At 42.8% G+C, this 18,814-nt stretch overlaps 1 protein-coding gene across 1 annotated transcript in view; it reads right to left on the bottom strand.

Annotated features, from left to right (window-relative positions):
* The window catches only part of LOC106746898 (icarapin-like), a 39,864-nt gene that overhangs the window by 3,419 nt on the left and 17,631 nt on the right, over positions 1-18,814 (bottom strand). Inside the window, exon 2 of the mRNA XM_014624031.1 lies at positions 12,060-12,128. Within this exon, the coding sequence (XP_014479517.1) occupies positions 12,060-12,128 (69 nt within the window). The remainder of the gene's footprint in view (positions 1-12,059; positions 12,129-18,814) is intronic.

Genomic DNA, 18,814 nt, shown 5'->3' on the forward strand with positions numbered 1-18,814 from the left:
TACACCGTTCGCGAGGTATTGCCGGAACTTTTGTATTTCGAGTCGTACATTTAGCGACTGTTCCGTTGATTCCGCCTAGTTACCGTGCCGTTTCATTTTAACGACCCGACAGCGCTTTATTGCGATTCGGCGTGAATCAGGTCGCGTGCACACTGCGAACGATGAGTCAAGAGCCGAGCGATGCATCAAACAACAAATGAGGATGGTAATACATCCGTGTCTCTTTTAAAGATCCGCAAAAAGAACCGTATACACATCGAAGAATCGCATTTCGCGAGAGCACGACGCGCGCTAAACGGGCTGTGCGACGATATGAAAGTTGTTTCTCCAAAGTGCGCGATTCGCGTGTAACCAGTATATTACTTTTAACGATACGGTCAATCGCTATTTAATTGCGCTCGCAGAAATCACCGGGCCAATTTTTTACGCCGAGGGAAAAATTGATTTTCCCCACGAGTCGAAATTTTAATCTTCCTTTAAATCTGATTTAGTTCTGCGTTAGGTGTTCGGAGGTCTTCTATTACGCTCCTTTGATGCTTTAAATCAATAAGTTACTGCTGTTTTCTCCACTTAAAGACTTAATGTAAAACTAAAATTTAGGCTCTGGAGAAATAAATTTCTTGCGCCGCGTCGGAGAAGCACTTATTCTGCTCCTTTGATGCTACAAATAACTTGTTTCCGTTTTATCCACTAGAAGACTTAATGTAGAAGAATGTAGAATTTAAAATTTCCACCCGGCCTGATATGTCTCTCTTCTCGTAATTTTCATATTTCTCTCGAACAAACATACATATTTACATATACATCTATCATGGATATCAGTGTCTCTGGCAACGTCGGCGAATTCGCGAGAGGGATATCGTTATGCAATTTCGGCGATAAGACGCGGTTGGCGCGCATTATAAATAAAACGGATCCCTCCACCCACTCTATTTTGTAAAATGTATTAATAATTTATGCCATGATTGGATCGCGCGAAGGGGGAAAGAGAGAGACAGAGAGGGAGGCGAGGAAGGAGACACGAGGTCGTCGGCCGCGTCGATAAATTTTGCATATTTTATTGCGCTTACAATGCGGTTGCCGGAGTAAAATAGCCGACTGTATTGGCCGATTATTGCTATGTGGAATCTCAATGAGGATGCCCGGGCTGAGCGTATTATTTGACGCGGTGGGCTTCGTTTGCATAGAAAAATTTGCAAAACGCGGGAGCAACGACACGGCTGTATCGGATACCGGCCATTGAAATCAACGCGTTACCAGCTCTCCCCCCCCCCCCTTNTTAATTAGCCGATGAAACGACCGGCTATTGTTAAAAACGGCCGTCCATAAACGCTTATTTTGAAATGCGACGCGTGCCGAATACGAAGGGCGGTTTATTAATCGCCTCGAATCGACGGAGGGAAATTTTCGATATCGATTTCTGCGTTTTAGCAGACGGGCAACAAGTAAACAGTTTTATTAGACCGATCGTGAGGCGTGTTATGTCGTTTCAAATGTAAAATACTTTCATCCGCTTCATCACCAGAGAGGAATCTAACGGCTGCTCTGGAACTTGCGTGATATTCACTTAACGACGACGACACGAAACGACAGCAACGAGCTCGAATCCGATTGACTTTGTGGATAGAAATCTCCGCTCATGTCTCATTAAAGTCTTACAACACACGAATAAAGAACAAATTTCACAGGCTACTGTAACTGCTTATAACGTCTTCACTGCTATTATGCGTCGCGAGCTTTAATTGCGCCAATCTTGGCTCTATTCCACGTGAAATTACATACAGTGACTAAGTCTTATAATTAGCGAGGTCTTTGTATGCGAAACTGCTTATCATCAGCTTTCGACGTGACGAACATGGCAACGTGATAAATGTCCCGATATATCGGCCAAGTTCTGAATCACGAAAGCGAGAACCCGTCGGCGAACCGGTATTGAGAGTTCGATAGAAGGCCAACCGGTCACAAAATTGACGTAGACTTTACCACGTCCGCTTTGTCTTGCGTACACATCGTGCATATATATAGAATATAAATATAAAGTATCTGCTCTTAACGTAACCGTGTTAAATGCTCACGTGTAGAACTGTTCTGAAACCAATGTGTGATTCCAAATTGGTCAGAAAGTAAAGCCAGATGAACGTAGGAAAAAAGGAGGGGGGGGGGGGGCGAAGAANAAGAAATACGTGAAAATCACAATGAGGGAAATTTCAGATTTCCTATCAAAAAATCCCCGTGTACTCGTATTTTAAGATAATTTAACATTCTACTTCATTTTTATGTATTTTTTCTCTTCCTATGTGAAAATTCTCCGTAGTTTCGATCTCATAGAAATCACCTATCCAATTATGGATCATGATTCGTGCTGCTTTACTTTAATGATCGAACAGGAACCGACGAGCCCTACAAACTCTAGAGTAGAGTAAAGAGAGAGTTAGAGAGAGAGAGAGAGCGAAAAAAAATCATAAATATATATTAATAGATACCAAATATTTGATAAGAATGGAACTGAGCGATTTCGTAATATTTACCAATACATCTAGTAATAATCATCAAACATTTGATAACAGATGTTAAATATTTGGTAGCTGTAACTATTTTATTCAATTGATTCAACTCTGAATAAAAGTCATTTATACTGCGGGCCAATTAAATGCTTGGTAATTATTACCAAATTTTGTAACAATTACCTAATGTTCCGTCGAAATCTCTAACAGAATGCATTTAGTAAGTACCATTTAGTAAGTACCAGTCTCTTTTTTTCAGTATGAAAGAGAAACAACCTGGTTGAACAGAACCTGTCGGAACAGTCGCACACACAGGTTATATCGCGCAAATTGAAAAAATGTTCTCCATTCTATATCCACGTGACGAGCTTACGTTCCCTTATGAATGATTAATCTCGCGCGCATCGCATCGTCATCCGGGCGCGTTTCCGGGACTAGCCGTCGCCGGAAACGCTTCCGCGTGCAAATCGTTCGTTCGGCGGGCGCGCTTCATTATTAAATTTCAGATTGTCCGCGTGCTAAAATAATAAACAGCGCGTGAAATGATCGGTGAAAATTGGCATCCGTAAGCTCTCCGTCGCGGTAACACCCGCGGTCCCCCGGGCCCATTTCCAGTCGGCCGGTCTCCCACGGTCCACCGTGTCGCGCGGATTTGAATAACGATTCATCGAGTCGCGCAATCAACGATTACTGCTGCAAATTGCCGTCCTATTCGCCGCGGCTTTCAGAGCCCCCCTGGATTACGAATTATATACCGGCGGATCGCGGCGGCCGATTATCTTCTCTTCCGTGCTTTCGATGGCATGATCCACACACGGGGCGATCCGCTCGAACGGTGAAAGTGATCAACTTTGTGCTCTTGTGCGTCGACCTTGGAGCGCGTCGATCCTGGGCGGCGGCGGTGACCTTTGCGAATGACATTTCGTTACCTTCCAATCCGCGTGTTGCGAGACCGCCGAGAGAGCGCCTTCCTCGCGCGATCTCACCCGGTGATCTCGTTTCACGCGGAACATATCCTTAATGATGTATCGAAACGGAGCGGCGAAAGCGTGGCTTATCGAGCCCCGATACGCAAATTATGCTGATAATTCGCGCAATTTGCGCACTCCTGTCGTTTATCATCACGTCATGTCGCGAATACACGACGTCGACTTTCGCGTGACGGATTATTTACGATTGTGCGGTTGCGTAACAGCAGCAGTGAAAAGCTAAATTGAGATTTGTCGTGCTATTTTAGAAACGGCTGCCTCAAAATGCGGCGTCGGACGCGTCAACATTTTCAGATTGATCGCGACGGGCTTTTTCCTTTTTTTCTTTGCGTTATTTTTTGGTTTTTTTCCACCAGTTATGCACGCGCGGGAGAAAAACGCGCGGACTTTTCGTGCGCGGTCTAACGCATTTCTAATTCTACGTGAGGACGCTTGGTATCCGCCAACACACAGCGTCGGATCCACTCTCGCTTCGATCGGCCAAGGCAATATAATCAAAGCCTGGAGTCTGACATCGTAGCGACTTGAGCGTGTCGCGACTTGCAAATAGGCATACTACTGAAACTATCCGCCGCCCGCTGCATTCCGCACGAGTGCCCATGGAATTTGATATATGAGATACACGTAAGGGATCGTGTGCGGCTATATGCGCGGCTCACAAATTTATCCTCTATGATTCGCGCGCGGAATCGCTCGGAAGTCCATTCCTAACGATGACGTTCTTGGGAACCCGTTGTCTTAACACTCAGGTGTGCAGATTTTTTTATATACTTTTATATGTATATATTGTATCTTTAACATTCTTATTATATATATATATATATATATGAGTGCGAGCGTGACATGATAAACAGCGCACCAGTCTATCATGCTTAGAGATCCCCAGGTTCGATCCCCGGCAGAGCCAGAAAATGTTCAGACGCTCGTAGCTCCTCTTCGGTGGACTGGTAAAACTAGTAAAACCATCAAGACTATTCATGCCAAGAAAACCTCTCTTCAATTTCCCGTTCGGAACCGGCGTTTAAACTGCAGGTCCCATATGCATGCGTACAAAATCTGCGTACGCGCCCACATGCATATGTGTGAGAGAGAGAGAGAGAGAGACAGAGGTAGGCTTAAAGTTCGATTTGGGCTGGAGTGCAATAATAATAATAGATATATATATAGGATATTTTTTAATTAACGCTTAATATTTACACAGCGTTATTATTGAAAATGACCAAAATGACTTCTTTAATTAACAACTCCAAAATTTGCGTGTTATTTGCAAAATGGTAAAGGACTTTTTTCTTTTTCAGTTGGATCTGAGAAGTCTACTGGAACTTCAGTTAGAATTAAGAGTGGCTTAATTTACAAATATATGACTGCTGTTGTATCTAGCGACTGGTTCAAGGTTCGAGGCTCAACATACTGATCGCTGCATCAACTGTCATATACTTGTAAGTTAGTTCATTCTGAACAAAAAAGTCCTGTATCATTTTGTCAATAACGTGCAAATGTTCAAGTTATTAATTAAAAAAGCCTCTATACATGGCCATTTTCAATCATTAATAACTCGAGATTTTGCGTGGTTATTTGCAAAATAGTAGAGAACTTTTCTGTTCAGTTTGACCCAGTCTACCTACACACGGCCGCTATGTCGAAACTTTCCGGACACCCCATATACCTGGTGATGAACTTCTCTTGAATTACCCGGACACTTTTCTGAATTACCTCAAAATTTTTAGCGGGTGCATTTTAAAATCCAATGCCGCTATCCGAATATAATTTTTACACATGTTGCAGCACTATACTGTATCAAATAATTCAACGACTGTCGACGTAAAATACGAAAAATCGTAAAATTCATCATCGCCGGTCCTTCACAAAATTTTCCGATAAATTACGCCACGCGGGATTATCGCCGAATTTATCTATCAATTTATCAATTCATTAATTTATTAATTTCCCGTATACGCGCGGTCGCGCGGCCGTATACCGTGCGCGCGTGTCCATCCTCCTCGCTATCTCGCAAAATATCCCCGCGCGCGAACGGCTCTTCGGAAAATAGCGGAGGGCGCGAGCAGTCGCGCCAATTAATTCTCTTGCGCGACCTGTTAATTTTCCCTGAAAAATTTAATTTTCGGCTGAGCTTTAATCATGCCGCACGCAATATCAAGCGAAATTTCAGCAGAGCGAAAAGCTCGCCTTTCCTGAGAGGTTACGGCGCGGTCTATAAAGGGAGATGATCAGCGTTTAGAAGAAGAACTCACGCTTCTCTCTCTCGCGATGACATTATACTATATAGAACTATTAATATTCCGATACTTTGTGCCGATACTTTTTACACGCTCGTATCGAAGGATGTCCGTCATAAAACGTCCGGCGCGTTCTACTACTTCTTTCCCCGCGTGAAAACCTGACGTAGATAGATCGCGCGCGCGTTCGAAAATAAAAATTCGCCCAGCCGTCCGCTTTATTGCAGGTATTCGCGATTCCCAGATATTTTCAACTTAATACAGTCGCACGTAACTTTATTATGTCTCGAATTTGTACGTTTGCGTAAATATTTTCGCTTGGAATAAACCTCATTTTTTCTCATATTTATATCGTATGTTGACACAAATATATTACGTTTTATATAGCGCGAATGTAGCAATTCTCTCCATCTCTCTCTCTTTCTCGCGCGCGCGCGCACTCTGATCTCGACGCTGGTTTAACATTAAACATCGACCGCGCACTATCGCGACCTTTACCCTGCCGGGCCGCTTGAAAAGGCCGCGAAAGACGTCGCCGTGGTTTTTCCCGATCGTGGATTTTTCTCCGCCGAGGCGTGCACCACGTGCCACGAGCGCCGCCGGATCTCGAAGCCACCTTGTTACAAATTCCACGCGATAACACCGTTAATCACGCCGATCGATCGGCTACCCTTTTCTGTCGCGCGTTTTTATGGCCATGCAAAAATATGCATGCACAGAGAGATATTTGTCAATTGACGCGACGTGCGCGCCGAATTCCGTGTTGTTCTCAATAAGACACAAGGATCGCACAATGCGCGCACAATGATAGCAACGGAGATTTAGCCCCCATGTAATTCTGAGGCCCCTCATCTCTTTCGAATGAGGACCGTATATATATTTATACATTCAGCGCCGGTGGAAAATTGAACGGTCATGTTTAGCGCTGAACGCACGGTGCGCATGACTCGAACGGGTGGATAAAAGTTTCGTGGCACACGGAGAAAAAAGAATTAGCTCCCACAACTAAAAACTAGCTTCCCCACACGCTGAGAAAAAAAGACTTAAAAATTTATTTGTGAAATATAAGATTTATTTTACAGAAATAAACGTTTACTTAAATGCGGCGAAGTGAAATTTTTATTCCTAGCAAATAAACTAATCAATGAAAAAAAAACTTTAGTGTATTTCACGAAAATATATATTCCGTCATCACAGTCAAATTTTTTTCCAACCAATAAATATCGAGGAAAATGTCACGAGAAACATTTACTTCGCAAAATTTCAAATTCTTTTCCTCAGTGCAACTATAAAAACTACCTTCTGTTAAACTAATTTCCACAGGTAGAAATTAGTCCAATTAGTTAGCTATCCATATGAATGAAATTTAATTAATTTAATTATTTTTTGCTCCCGTACGCCTAGTTTTTAGCACACATTGAGAACCCACTTAACTGGCTCAAACAAAATTTTTGTTTGGATATAAGCAAACAAATGTTTTAGTTATGAGAGCCAAAATTTGCTTCTTTGAACCTTTTTCATTTTCGTTTCAGAAAACCAAACCTTGGGTTCAGAGAACCAACTTTCTTTCTTACAACCAAAACATTTATCTCACAACCAAAAAAAATTTTGTTTAAGTCAACCGAATGTATTTCCCAGTGCAGAACTAAAAACTAGGTCTGGTAATTAAATTTCAATTGCATCATATAGATAAGCTAATTCCTTTTTTTCCGCGTAAATAAATTCATTTTTTTGTTCCCGTACATCCAGTTTAATAAGATTCATTACCGTTTAAATCGAGTTGACATGGTCTTCTGACCTACCAGATATAGAAACAGTCGTCTCGTTTTTAGAAATTCATATTCGCTCGTTTTCAAATTGATTAATCACCAGCGAGATAGATAATTCGAGCGCTTCGACTTTTCGAAATTGTGATACGCCAGCATTATCAAATATCACATTTCCGTTTTACAAAATCGGGATTTGCCGGGTTTTACGCCGCGAATGGAGATCGCGATTCATCGCGAGGGGGAAATCCGTACTTCTCGCGACGCGTTGGTAATCGCGGCCCGGCTAATTAGAACGATATATTCCGGTAATTGCTACCATTAGAATGCCACTGCCGCCAACTTTTCTTTTCTCATTGGTGTAATTCTATAATTATATCGATTAACGGCGCGACGGACGTAACTATGTAAGCCTGCGCGGCCGTATACAACTCGCGCGAACGAGCGAGAGCGCGATAAGCGTGTAGCATTTATATGTGCATTAAGAAAATTGCGTCGAAGTTGCAACAATTTCGAGGGATTGCGCGAATTTTTCAGGTCGCGCTACCATTCAGCCGATTCCCATGTAAAATTCTTGCTTATTCGGATGCATATTCGACGTTCTGATGCATATTGTTTGCACTCTATAAATATTTATAAAACGAGCGTCGCGCGCGCACGCGAGACGCATGAAAATATTTAACGAAAATTTTGTTAAATATTAGTCGGCAAAAAGAGTCGAAAATATACATCCAGCGTAGACGGCTTTTCTGCGTTGCTTTATTTACCAGACCACACACACACACACACATCTGGTAGTTCGAGTTCAATTGGAAGAAAAACCTGTCCGAAGACAAACAAATTTCATGCACGGAATCTTCTACTCTTATAACGCGCGTCCACCTTCAAGTTATTCTTTTTCCCGTGCATAATTGCGGATATTCATATTTCTTTCCTAGGTTTGTTCTATACTTGGATATTCTGCCAGAATCGAGACGAGAGGCGAGACTTTAATATTTAGCTTTTCCCTTTTCAGACTTTTAAATGTTTCCAGAGTTTTATATTTGATTTTTTAAGTTATATACTCTTATCTGTTGGAGCGTATTTAAATATCGAGCTTCATTTTTAAATTACTTATCGCGCCTTTTATTTTTACTAACGATTACTTCGCTTCTTTCGTTATCTCTCTCTCTCTCTCTTTCTCTCTCTCTCTCTCTTGAAAGAATGTATGTAAATTTTGTACGAGTTTCTCGGGGATATTCGGGATTTTAATTTGAATGGCTGTTTGTACGCAGAATTCAGCAGTAAATATCCAGCGAAAGTTTCGATAAAGCGTACTCGTATTACGTTAATGCGAGGATCCGGTTTCACATGCGGATTCTCTTATGCGATCATCGTGATCTGGGCAAATAGCGATACATTGTCAGAGTGAAGGTATGGCCTACGGGCGCGATATCGTTTCAAGATAGATCCAACTCGAATTGTTACGAAACGAGAATGACGGGTGGCACGCACGCGCCTATACACGGATACGCGAGTCATTATCCCGCGAGACATCACATACAGAAGACCGTATTACATTACAGATCGTCCCAAAACCGCCGGATACGCTTTTTGCCGCGCAGAATCAACAAAAGGTCGCTGGAAGCGTCGTTCGTAGCTTTCGAATAATTGACGATCAAAAACGAGGTGCTTCCGCTCAGTCACGCTTCGTGAGATTAGGGAGAAAATCAATAACAATATCGTATCCTACTTGGTAAACTTTAAGCAGATTCTACCTCGATGGAGATTTGGGCTTAGTTACGTAGCTAATGCGATGTTAACAAGCGGAAAGGTGACGATCGATGATCACCTGGCGCGAAAAATTCTCGCCGAGGAGACGCGACTGAATGATCTCTACGCTGAGAAGAAAAAAAAAGTGATAGAAGAATCAACGAAATCTTGCTTAAAGGAATAACATTTTTTCAAGCACAACGTTTAGTCCACTGAACAAATTATACAGTTGCCGCAATCAATGTGAGTGATGAATTGATTCAACAATTGCGGCTCGGTCAACAAATACAATCAACGCAACGTGTTGTTGCGTCAGCGCGTAATTTGTTCAGTGAACGCAATATTTTTTTGAGTGATCGGCGATTATATGTCGATTCAATCACTTTTTTCCTAGTACGAGTCGGATCAAGGACCGCTCAACTGCGCAAAAGAACGTCCGATTCTGGAATATCCTGTATATGCATGCAGGTGGTACATCTGATCGGTGTATCTCGCGGCCGAACTGGTTTGCAGGAGATCGCTGATCGTCCTAGAGCGCAGAAGAGCGGAAGTTGGCTTGCGTAAAGCCGTACCGCGATAACCGGCGAAATACGCACACAGTGCACACCGATGGCCGGTTCTATGCACCGGCCAAACTCGATTGTTACCCATCAGAAAAGAAGGTAGCACCACATTTGTGCTTTAGACACAACGTTACGCGTTGTATGTACACTCGTAAAACAAGAATAACGCAGCGCTGCCATTCAGTCATCGAGAACAAAAAATGCAATAGTGACTACTGTTTCTTGCACTGAGAAGAAAAAGATTTGAAGATGTTTTTGCGAAATATAAAGTTTATTTCACAGAAATAAACGTTTACTTAAACACGGCGAAATAAAATCTCACTTCTAGTAAATAAACCAATTAATAAGAAAACCTTGGTATATTTCATAAAAATATATATTCCATCGTCACAGTCAATTTTTTTCTAACCAATAAATATCAAATAAAATGTCACAAGAAACATTTATTTCGCAAAATTTCAATATTTTTTTTTCAGTGCGATAAAAAAGTGACAAAAATTGATCTTTCAGATATCAGAGCGGTGACTAAAAGTGATATTTTTCGTCATATTCTAAAAGTAACCATTTAAGCAAAAAAGTAATGCTTACTTTTACACCGAGAAAAAATTACTTAAATTTACTTATGAGATATAAAATTTATTCCACTGAAATAAGATTTATTTCTGTGAAATAAAATTGATTTTTACGAAATATTAATTATTTTGTGAAATTATATCCCACGAGTAAATTTTGAAGTGCTTTCCTCGGTGCATACGGAACGAGTTCTTTTTATAATACGGTTTGAAAATTTATAACAAGAAAAGGTCAAGGGCGAACGATAAAAGTGCTCTCGGAACGATTTTATTAAGAGAGACGGCAAAAATATATACAGAACATCTGTATTTCGCAAATTTTATGGCAGCTCCGGAAGAAAGCGACTACAATAGTCCATTTTGGACGATAGTGAATTTTTAATGAAAAAAATCACAGAAGGTGACTAAAACGACTGGATGGCAGCGCTAACAACGCGTATCATTTTTTCCAACTCTCTGCCCGGCTAATTTATTCTCCCGACTGAAACGTGCGAGGTCCTTCTCCCCTCGGGAAGTCACGCCGCGTTTGCGAACGGTACACACACACACACACACGTGAGTTTTACGCACGATTAAATATTGCACGGAATTTCGCGCGGAGGTGAGGAGTTAATTTCGGAAATTAATTCCATCTCCAAACGTCGCACGAATTTTAAACGACAGACCAGAGCACGGCTCGGGCTGTTAACTGTGTGCGTCGTGAGAAGATACTTGAGCGCACTCCGGCGTGATAAAATCCGGCGGGAAATCGCGCACGCCGATCGCCAATTGAAGCGATTCGGGGGAAACAAGCGGGACGCAAACAATCGACTTCTCGGCGACACCGAACGATCATTGATTAGCAGGTCAAATACGGACTCCGTTGACCAAGGCTGGCACAGGAGGCGAATAACTGGACACGATAATTGTTACACCATAAACAATACCAAATGTCCCCATAGGCGCAGACTAACGGAAGTTACGTTCAGACAAACCGCATGTAAGCGGAATACGAAGCTGACGCGCGGGCGCGCGCGATGCAATCGTGGACGTGCGTGAATTTCCGGCCGCGTGATGCGTACACGCGATGTTTGTGCACGCCTCTATGATCCACCTGTCAGAGACAATATTCGCACACTCGTATTCCGCGTTTGTGGACTCGCGTTAGAGCGCGGGGATGCCGAAACGCTAATGAAAATAAAGGGTTTGTATTCCGCGTCCTCTCTGTTTAAGCGCTTGATTTCACGCGATCGTCTAATTTCGACACCCGTATTTTCGGCTAAACGCCGGTAAAAGCGCACCGCTTTAGTGCAGTCTTTATGTCGGACGGCTCAAATTGATATTCGAACGGTCGTACTTGGCGTTAAACATGCAGCAAAGACCGTGGCGCACAGATGTGTGCGCGCGCGTACGTGCGTGCGTGTTGATGAATATTAGTCTACTAACGGGTTCATATGACGGTATAAGGTTTGTTTGTTTTTTTAAAGCCGAGTATTATACGATTACTTTTCGTATTTTCTCGCAATATTGTCTCTCATCTTTTTCTTCCGATAATTCCCAATACGTATTACATTAATGTCACTTTAAGCGCGGAAAATATAACGTGGAACGTAACTAAAAAAACAAACCCCTGTGAGGAGTTAAAGCTTTAATGTAGCTCGGTTATTCGTGCTGATTATATTCGCAATATTACGTACCTCTGAAATACGGCCACCCATCATCGATGTAGTCATCGAAGTTATCCTCAGAAGAATCGCGTCGCCCACCTGTAACAAGAATGATTATCTTTATTGTACGATACGCATCTCATGATCAATGCGAGGCTTCTTCTTCCTCTTTTTTCTTGAACGCGTTTAGTGCAAAGGCACAGTGACGAATAATGACTAAGACCGATCGGAATTTAAAACTTCAAATTTGTCGTCAGTCAAGGCAAAAACGACACCTAGAAGTGCTTTGATTTGCGCTTCTCTTATTAAGATCAGTGCAAATTAAAGCACTTTGGTTGTCGCTTTTGCTTCGATACGACAAATTTCGAGTTTTAGGTTCCGCTTAAAGCCAAAGTAACGATTGGTGCAAGCGGGCTTAAGCGGACTACGGCTTTTCGTTGTATCTAATTATACCGCTAACGGAAGCGGTCCTTTCGGCGTTATTTTACTTATTTAAAAAGCGCCTCCATATTGCGTACATTGTATTTGTATATTTCAGTATACTGCGTACCGCTCTTCTAAGCATTTTATGTTAATAATGACGATAAAGTCGCTTTGATATGAACGACCGCGCTTCCTGCGATTTATTTGAGACGATGCTATTTAAAACTTCGCCACGGCAGCGCAGCAACAACGATGTGCACGCGGAAAAGTCATAATCGCTCGGGCAATTAGGCGCGGAATAACCATTAATTACCTCATACATCATCCTATCCAGATAACGGTGCGCTCGTGAAGGATTTCTAACGAATATTACTGGCTGGTATTCTAAAGCACGATACACAGCGAACGGTATATCGTGTTCGATGTAATGTATTAGGAAATATCAAAGTTCGATAAAATGAAACACGTAATATACGTCATCGTACATAATGCCGGCTTCAGAGATACTGTAGCTCTTTAAAATAAGAAAAAGAACGCATTCTCGCGCAACATACTGAGAAACCCATTTAATTGAATCAACTAAATTCTTGTTCGAATATGGGCAAACAAATTTTTTAGTTATAAGAACCAGAGTTTGGTTCTCCGAAGGTTCTTTTCAGAGGTTTCAAATAACCAAACTTTTGGTTCAGAGAACTAAAGCTTAGTTCTTATAATCAAAAAGTTTGTTCGCTCATATCCAAACAAGAATTTAGTTAATTCGACTAAATGGGTTTCTCAATACATAAGCTCTTTGTTCTCCAACCGATTATTACTTAACGACGTCACGAGTCTCGCTTTTTTGTTAACGTTGTCGTTTGTACAATAAATAATCCCGCGAGAAATACAAACCTTACACAGAGAAAAAGATTTTTCTGGATTTAATAAGATTTCTTCAATCAAAACAGATTTGTCTTACGGAACGGAGCAAACGAATGTTTGATTCCACAAACAGGATTATTTGGTTTCCCAAACAATAAATATCTTTACGTCAAATAACATGTTTCTTTTGTACTTTCATCCAAACATAAAAATGGTTGTTACAAGTAAGAAATTATTTAAAAGAAGTAATATTACGTTAAAAAATATTAAAGAACTTCCTTATTTCAATAAAACAATATTTAATATATACAAAAAATACATTTTTTTAATTGCAAATCAAATATTTCCTTTGAATAATATAATATAGTATAATATAATTTTTTTTTCTATCAAACAACACGGCTTACTGTAGTGAAATAACATTTCCGTTCAAACAAAATGATATTTGATATTAAATTATTTATATATATAATTGTTTATATTAAATAAACTCAAGTCAAACGGACACATATTAAATTCAAAGAAACCTCTCTCTCTGTGCATGAACAATTTATTTTCGAGTCACCGTCAAAAGAATAAAATAAATTATATATATATAAATGTAAAAATATGATTATAAAAGGAATAAAATGGTTCATTAGCCTCGCGATACGTCGCAGTAATAATATCGAGTAAAGAGTGATGAAAGATCAAGAAATATCCGACAAAAAAAGAGCGCATGGCGAGGAATCAGGGATGGGAGCGAGGGCGACCGCGGCACGGGGACGGCGACAAGGGCATGCCGATGCACGCGGGGCAAATCGCCGCGATCGTGGCGTTTCCACCGATTATCCAATTCGGTCGTCGTCAATTCGCGTTGACGCATCGTAGGTGTGGGTGTCAATTTCAGTCAATTTATTCCCCCGCCGTGTTCAAGAAGCGCAGTAACGTGAGTCGCGAGCATATGCGAGCACGAGACTGCACAGACTGGAAAAACCACGAAGATTGACGGACCGATGAGCCGTATAAAGGTGATTCTTTCTCTCTCTCTCTATCTCTCTCTCCTTCTTTCTTCGTCTCTTTTTCTCTTCCTTTCGCTGTTTTGACGAGTCGTGGAAGAGGGAGAAGATCCTTATCGAATCCCGCATACGATTCGCATGGAAATCGATTCTCCGCATCTCGGTCGATATCAATTTTCACCCGCGAGCGGATTTGTCGCCGAATTAAATTGTTAATTTTCGCGAGATTTGCAAAACGCGCGTCGCGCATCGATCGCCGTGCTAAAAGCACAAATTTCCATCGCGTAAAAGATTAATAATACATTAGGAATTTATGTGTTCACCTCGTATTATCACGTTAATAAATAGTGACGATTAATTATTTACATTGCAATTCGATGTGTGAAATATATACGCGTATCATTATAAATACTTATGTGTATACACACACACACACACACACACACACACACACATATATATACGTGTGTGTGTGTGTGTGTGTGTGTGTGTGTGTGTATACACATATGTATCGCGTCAGTGGTATTTTAATACTTTATCTATATTGTTAATTATCGCGCGACGCGGCCATTTTTGCGCGTTAATCGCGCGTAAGTGTGCGCTTTTACACGGGAATTGATCTACCGCGGCGATTCATTGTGATACTGCAGCCCTCTCTCTCTCTCTCATCGGGCTTCCGCATTTTCGCGCGCGGCTGAAAAAATTAATATTAATGCGAAACTGATACACACCGTATCCCGGTCGCGCGAATGGTACGTATATAAATATTCCCGCGAATCGCATATCGGATTCGCGCGTCGTTACTGATTTTTTTCCCCCGTAAATAATTTTCAGTTTACGCACACGCATTAATAAATCTTGTAGATTCCTTCATGATTGCGTCCTCTGTGCCCTCTCCGCCGCCGCCGCCGGATGAATATTTCGCCAGTAAATCTAGTTGTCCAGCACGAATGTGCAAATTCCGCGTGATGGATGTAGGATAGCGGCCTGAACGGCCTGCGGCACACAGCGCTCACGCGCACACACGGGGGTGTTGTTCCCCTGAGAAATTTCCGCCGGATCGATCTATCGGGCCCGCTCGTTTTTTACCTCTCCCCACCTTCCTTCGTCACCCTTTCCCCTTCCCGCTCTTCCCCGCCCCTTACCCCGGCTTTTCATCGTGCGCGCTCTTTCTTCGAGTGACATTAGGCAGGGCTTAATGCGATACTTGACAAAAAGGGAAACCACGTACGCGCGGCGCGGCTGCCATTGACTGCAGAATGAAATAGAAGTTTCGCCAGGAGCGGACGGCGGCTTTTCGCGGCGTCTAATGCAATTTCCGGTAGTCACCGCTGGGAAAGCGAGAGACGGCGGAGACGTTGGAAGCGCAAAATGCGAAATCCGTCCCCCCCCCCCTGAGCGGCTGCCGTCGGAAAAATTATCCGGGATCGGAGTGATTTTGGCGCAAGGCCGGTCTAGTGTCTAATTTCCGCGGGCGCAGATGTCCGCTCCTGCACGTTCCCTCGCGGCATCGAGCGTGCTGGCGAAACTTCCACTTCTTACGGGCGGGCCCAGCCTGTAGCTGACAAAAACAGATATCCGCCTAGACGGGAGGAACGACGAGTAGTATCGTCGGATATTATCCGCATTTCCCGCGAATTATCGCGCATTTGGATTCTAGTAGGGTCGGCTGACCCGCGAGAATGCGAGGTACGACGAACGGCACAACTATCATTTTTCCTCGGAGCGAACTGAACCGAAAAAGCGACTCGTCGTCGCTCCATTTGCGGGGCCGCGAAAAGAAGACGAGTTTAAGACGCGCGCGTTAAATTATTTATCGCCTCTCGCTTTATAAACGGGTCTTTATAATATGAAAATTTTATTTCTTCAATATTCCCCGACAGCGAGGCGGGTAGTTTCACCTGAGTAACGTAGCCACGACGGCCGGGAATTTATTCCGAATTTATTCTCACGGACCGAGTCGCTATAGAACTCGAGAGAGAGATTCTTGTTTTTGTTCTTAAATAAATATAATAAATTATCTCAGTATACGTGCACACTGACGCGCACGCATACGCGTGTACACGCGCATACACGGCGGCGATGAGAACTTGGTATCCAATCGTTGTCGGTCGGTGGCTTAATTGGAATGGCTTGCCGATTCGATCGATTCAACGCGCAGCGACAGTTTCGATATAAGGCAATTACAGTAATTGCGGCAAAGTATTGGTAGTTCCGTGGGATATACACGCGTGCGTATAACGAACACAGTTGCAATACGATTGATAGCGACATTACGTCTCGTCATACTGATCGGATCAGTAATGAGCACTTGAGCGTCCGTCTTGGATCCGCCAGCCGATCCTGACGAAATCTAATGGCGGAAACGTGTACAGGGAAAGTCCCCCTTCCTCTCTTCTCCCCTCTTCTCCTTTCCTCTCCGGTAATATTCAAGTAATTTCAAAATCTTATCGGCATCGCGAAGAGCGAACGCAGTTTGACGAAGACGCCCTGTATAGCAGTAATTACGACGACGGATAATGAAAAGCCGTCAATCAAGCGGATTATTAATCCGATTCATCAAAATTGACATGAATGGATGATGATTTCTATTGTTATTGCGAACGTAAATCTCTCTCTCACTCTCTCTCTCTCTCTCTCGGCCTCTCGCCGTCCCACTTTCTCTCTCGTGTGTCAGCGCCATTATTATGGATATTATCCGTTTTTAAACGCGCAGAAAATTTTCGTAGAGCGGCGTACAGTTTGCGTGATAAAACCGCTGTGAAAAATGCTCGCTACCGACGACAACGACGACGGTGCATCAAATTAACAGCTTAACAAGCTCGCACCGGGTGACAGTTGGAAATTTCTCCAGATTATAAGCGATTATGAGGTACGATAAAATCACGAGCCATTTCGTAGGGATTCTCGCGACCGCGGGAATCACCTTTGTTTGCAGCGTTAATGCTCGCGCTAATGGTGCGTTTAATCAACCAGGAGTCCGAGTGTATTATATACACGCGCACGATATTTAACAAAGATAGATCCTCCGCGGGCCGCGCGACACGCGCGTATTCGCACCGAAAAACCGGCCTCTCACCTTGGCGCGATGCGATACGCGTGAAATTCGACTGCAAGCCCGACATCATATCCCGTTCCATCGTATTTTTATTATTATCACATTTGTTTGCCGAACCTTTCGGAATCCTTCCGTACGAATAGATTAGCGAGGTAAATATTTACTGAGATAATCGATACTTGCCTGCGCTTCGTGAAAATACACGCGCGAGATCGTGGGAGAATAATGAAGCAAAACAATATTTCATAGTAATGTAATTTTCATAAAGGATTTTTTCTTTTTTTAACGTAGCAATCGCAATCGGTCCCTCCACTTTCCCGAGATTTATAAGTTAACGCGCTCCGTGGCTCTAAAATAAAATGCTCGTGTTTTTGGATTAAATCAGATCTCACACTGCGCTTTCGGTTAATCCAGATCCGCTTTCGTTTCGAGAGATTTAGAGCCGCCACGTTGCTTCACGGAGGAGGGTAACGTGACTTTCTTCGCGTTTTGCATTTTCTCCCCGATGCGCTCTCCTTGACAGCGAGACAGGTGCGGGCTTATGTGTCCGCGTGATCGTCGGGACGATAATTCATTTAGCCTGTTTACCGAAAGAGATGTAACCGCGGAAAAATGCAAGCCGTTAGAACGAGAGAGATTACAGTTGCGTTGCCGCCATCGCGGTGTCTCTTGTAAAATATGCTTTCCTTTTCACTCTATCGCCTGACGCATGCATCTCGCTGCAAGCCGCCGCCACCACTACCACCACCATCCCCCCACGTGGAATGGATAAATATTTGTCAAAGATATTACAATCGCTCGCGCCGTTATACCTTCTAGAGGCCGCTTCTTAAGTCGTACGGTAACTCCGCCGACGTTTTATTAAAATTCCTTAAACTTTGCGTTAGCGTCGACGCGGGACGCGGCTCCTGCGTTTATTTAAATTTTCAAGCAACTCCCGGGCTCCTACGCGGTCCGTATGCTATTCATGAAAAAACTCCACGACGGAAGGGAGAGAGAGAGAGAGAGAGAGAGAGACGTTGACGATAAAACGTGATGCATAATATTATGTATGAATGGTCGTCACATAAGTGATCAAGAGTGCTATTCTGAATGCGCCCTGCGCTCGTTTCTTTCGCATGCGTATGCGCGCACATTTTGTGCGTTTCTCTCTCTCTCTCTCTCTTCCTCTCTTTTCTTTTTTTTGCAACAACGCATGTATAATTTAGCCCGGTTTTTTTCTCAATCGCGATTTTAATGCATCATCGGAGCTATTCCTCATTACCGAACATCTCGGGCGACTTGAATGCGCTGAAAACGAATCTGCCGAAGAATACCGACGCGAGGAAAAATGCGAGAAATCGATAGCAAATACGGATAAGTAAAAAAAAAAAAAGCGGAGGGAGGAGAGATAATACCTCACAGCGCGTACACATCGCGAGTTTGAAATAAAAAAGGCATATGAGTTC

The sequence above is a fragment of the Dinoponera quadriceps genome, unplaced genomic scaffold (assembly GCF_001313825.1).
Source record: "Dinoponera quadriceps isolate SergipeBrazil2010 unplaced genomic scaffold, ASM131382v1 scaffold1852, whole genome shotgun sequence".
NCBI lineage: Eukaryota > Metazoa > Arthropoda > Insecta > Hymenoptera > Formicidae > Dinoponera > Dinoponera quadriceps.